Here is a 3,637-nt window from a genome sequence, read left to right on the forward strand (position 1 = left end):
GACTCTGCAACCCCCTTCTGAAGCCTCACCTTGTCTCCACCGAGCACACCGACCTGCGAGCTCGCCGCCTTCTCGTTGCTGACAACCTGCCGATGTGCCTCATTCAGTAGCTCGTGTTCAGACTTCAGGCTGTCAATGGTGGCCTGCAGTTCAGATGCCTCCTTCCTCACGATGTCGAGTCGCCTGTTCGTCTCGAGGAATCCTTCCTTGTACTCGCTGGCTTCGCCCTCTGATGCCGTAGCTTTCTCTGTCAGCTGGAGGACCTGCGACTGTGCTTCCTGGAAACTCTTTGTCAGGGACGCCAGTGCCTCCTCGTTGGATTTGTTCAGTGAGGTGATGGCCACTAGGCGATCTTCCAGCGCCGCTGCCTTGGTCTTCCACCCTTGCGCCGACTGGTCTGCATCCATCTCTGCCCTCTTGGCGTATGCAATGTCGACCTTGAGCCCCTTGACAACTTCTTCTGCTCTGACCAGCTTCTCCTGAAACGCCATTGCTCTCTGGAGCTCAGCTCGCAGCTCTGAGGCCTCCAAGCGCAGCTTGTCGATGATCTCTTCTGCTCCTTTTTCTCTGCTCCCCATCTCAGACTTGAGCCGGGTCACCTCAGCCATCAGTATCTCCATCCTTTTTGCATTTCCATGCATGGTCTTCTCGGCCTCGTCAACACGGCTGAGGGCTGAGTTCTTGGCCTGGGCGGTCACCGCCAGCTCACCCTTGGTATTCTCGAGCTCCTTGGTCACCTTAGCGAGGGAATTGACGTCCTGGGCATGGCGCTTCGTGACGTTGGCGTGCTTCCGCTGCCACTCCTCCTCCTTCCTCCGGGCGAGCTCGATGCTCGCCTGCTCCCGCTCGACGGACTTGAACCTCTCGATCTCCAGCGCCTCTTCTGCTCGCCGCTGCATGGCGAGGGACTCCTCGAGCTTCTGGTAGGCCTCGTCGGCCAGCGTCTTGGTGAGCACCAGGTCGTCATGGACCTGGGCTCTGTCCTTGTCGATGTTGGCCAGGTGCTCCCTGGCGTTCTTGAGGTCTTCCTGGACAAGGTTCAGCTGCGCCTGCAGCTCCGATGCCTTGGCGATCCTCGGCTGCCTCTGGAAACACAAGAAAATCATTCACGAGGCGCACGAATGGAATGGCAAATACACATGATTTTTTTGCCTGTGTTTCGTTGACTCACGTCGGGAGTTTTTTGTCTCACGTCTGGGGTAGTAGAGGTACGATGCGGCGAGGCCTTGAAGTTCGACCGGCGTTCTCCCGGTGATGGCTTTTGAGCGGCATCGACGGACTTGTCGAGCGGAGCGGCGGCGGCGGGACGGGCAGCATTGTGTAGTGGGGAAGGCGCCCTGGCCTCTGCTGCTTGCTTGCTTGATCCTGCAGCTGCAGCAGGTTTGGCTAGCCTGCTCACTCTAGGTGCTGAAGCGTGAGCCCTGCTGTAGTTGGAACCGGAACTGGAACTAGCTGGTTCCTTGTGGTTGGAAGGTTCAGCCAGACTTGCCCTGCTTTAATTTCAGCAATGCCAGGCGTCAGATCAGAGTTTCTATTAAAAACTAGTCACTTCGATCCATATTAACTGTTGCTGATTTAGCCAAATCCGTCGGAGAGAGTACAACTACTTACTGAAGGACTATCTATGAAAAGGAGCATGAAAGTTTCGTCGAGGGTTTTGGCAATTTGTACGTAGTTCGTGAGCTAAACGGCTGAATTTGTTGAAAGCAGATGGTATGCTGAGAACATAAGAGAAAATGGACATCTCAAGTCCTTGAAACGCAGAAGATGGACAAGAATAATCACTTACTTGGGCTTGGATGCGAGCATTGCTGAGTAGTGCCAGAAAGCAGAAGCAACCTTGAACTTGGACTGCAGCAAGGCTAAGCCAGCTAGCCCCCTGTTGAACTTCGCAATCTCGCGCTAGCTTAGCTGCTTGGGGCCAACCGAAGCCGGGACATATGCATGAAGGAGAGGATGGGCGTGAGGTTGAACAAGGAGGCGATGGTGAAGACGACAGAGTGGCATGCATGTTTGTTTGGGTGCCGGCAATCTGGGATGGCACTCGTCTGCACGTCCCTCCTATGGTCATCAGTGGAATGACATGGATGCCGTCGTGCGTGTCACCATGCTCCAGGATTCTCTTTTTTGGGGGAACGAAACTCCAGATACAAGTCAGCCCGTAAAGTCCAATATCTTACCCTCACGGGCCGAACAGCTTTGTTTCTCAAAAGGGCCCAAATCTAGTTTTGGTAAGAAAAGAGGCCCAAAGTCTGACGATCCTCGTCCAAAGATACTTCCAGGCGAATGGACGAGATTAAAGTGCTGCAGAAACCTCCGCGAATGCTTACTCTTCTTCCTTTTCACTCCTTGCTGCTGATGATGGGCGATTGCTTGGTGCTTAAGGTCTACCCACCGTGGTCAGTCGCAGCGCACGCGTTATTCTCGCTCCCTGACGCACGCGCATACTTAGCTCTAACTTAACTGACTCGAAGTAAGAAGCGAATATCCAAATCTGAGATCGGGCTCCTTTGCACTCGGTGAACAGTAAATTTAAAAATATTACTAAAAGAATTTTAAAAAATCGAATTTTTTCATGAAGAAAGATGGCTGAGTGCATGAAGTGCGTGCCGAATTTCAAAGCATTTGAACATCTGAGTAGTTCTCAGTAAAAAAATGGGTCCAAACAATAAACTTCTTCACACACCTCAAATTTATTTTTTTTGCTGAGAGATACCCACACATCCAAATGCTCTAAATTTTGGCACGGATCACGCACTCAACCGATGAATCTGCGAGCAAGGGCTTTTGTGCTTCTGGAATACTATTTCTTTGTGCATAAGAAGAATATAGAAACATTATTATCATTGGCCTTTGCATGGTGATGGAAAAAAGGTCTTAGATGGTACTTCGTCCAATCCAAAATAAGTGTTGTGATTTTAGTTTAAATTTGATCACAACACTTATTTTGGATCGAAGGGAGTACTTGTGAATAAGTGACTTATAATTTGCCGTGGTTAATTATACTTCATCATTGCACCGTGGCTTCTACAACCCCCCTGCAGTAGTGTACCGTGCAGTATAGCAGTATAGTACCGCTGTCGTGCAGGCCTGACCTCATATTTCATGTGCACAACTGCATCATGTAGTACCGCAGAGGATCTCGATGTAGGGGAACATGTTACGCAACAAAAAAAAAGCTACACAATCACACCCAGGAACAATATGAAAATGGCGGGTAACGATGATCTCTTCGACGAGCAGAGTAGCGGAAGTAGTATAGCATGTCGATGAAGCGCGACGATTCTCGCAGCTAGGTTATACCTCCCAGTCACGAGGGTTTCTCCAAGACGATCCGCCGATCAAGAATCGAAGCAGACAACCCCTCTAAGATATCCATGCGTTCTGAAGTAGTAATTTGACAACACTCCGGCATACACAAAGAAGAGCTTCGAGAAAACTAGAGATAGAGAAAGCTTAGCGGTTCCGTCTAATAAGGAGTCTAATCTTATTAGACTACGTAGACCAGGAGAGTACCCGTTTAGGAGTCTAATATGTAGGCCAATTAGATCAGGATTAGAGCTTAACTACGTGGGAGAGATCCTCCTTGGAGTTTTCTTTTAACAAAACACACAAGACTTTATTCATTAAAAATAAC

At 49.9% G+C, this 3,637-nt stretch overlaps 1 protein-coding gene across 2 annotated transcripts; it reads right to left on the minus strand.

Annotated features, from left to right (window-relative positions):
* Positions 1-17: 17 nt before the first annotated feature.
* On the minus strand, positions 18-2,776 carry LOC125532419 (putative WEB family protein At1g65010, chloroplastic; the record flags this gene model as incomplete). 2 transcript variants are annotated; one of them, XM_048696488.1, is given in 3 exon segments in its annotated part: positions 18-1,085; positions 1,172-1,490; positions 1,790-2,776. In XM_048696488.1, coding segments are annotated over 3 exon segments (1,407 nt in total), but the record flags the coding sequence as incomplete, so codon positions are not given.
* Positions 2,777-3,637: the final 861 nt, after the last annotated feature.

Source organism: Triticum urartu, unplaced genomic scaffold, assembly GCF_003073215.2.
Source record: "Triticum urartu cultivar G1812 unplaced genomic scaffold, Tu2.1 TuUngrouped_contig_9883, whole genome shotgun sequence".
Classification (NCBI taxonomy): Eukaryota; Viridiplantae; Streptophyta; class Magnoliopsida; order Poales; family Poaceae; genus Triticum; species Triticum urartu.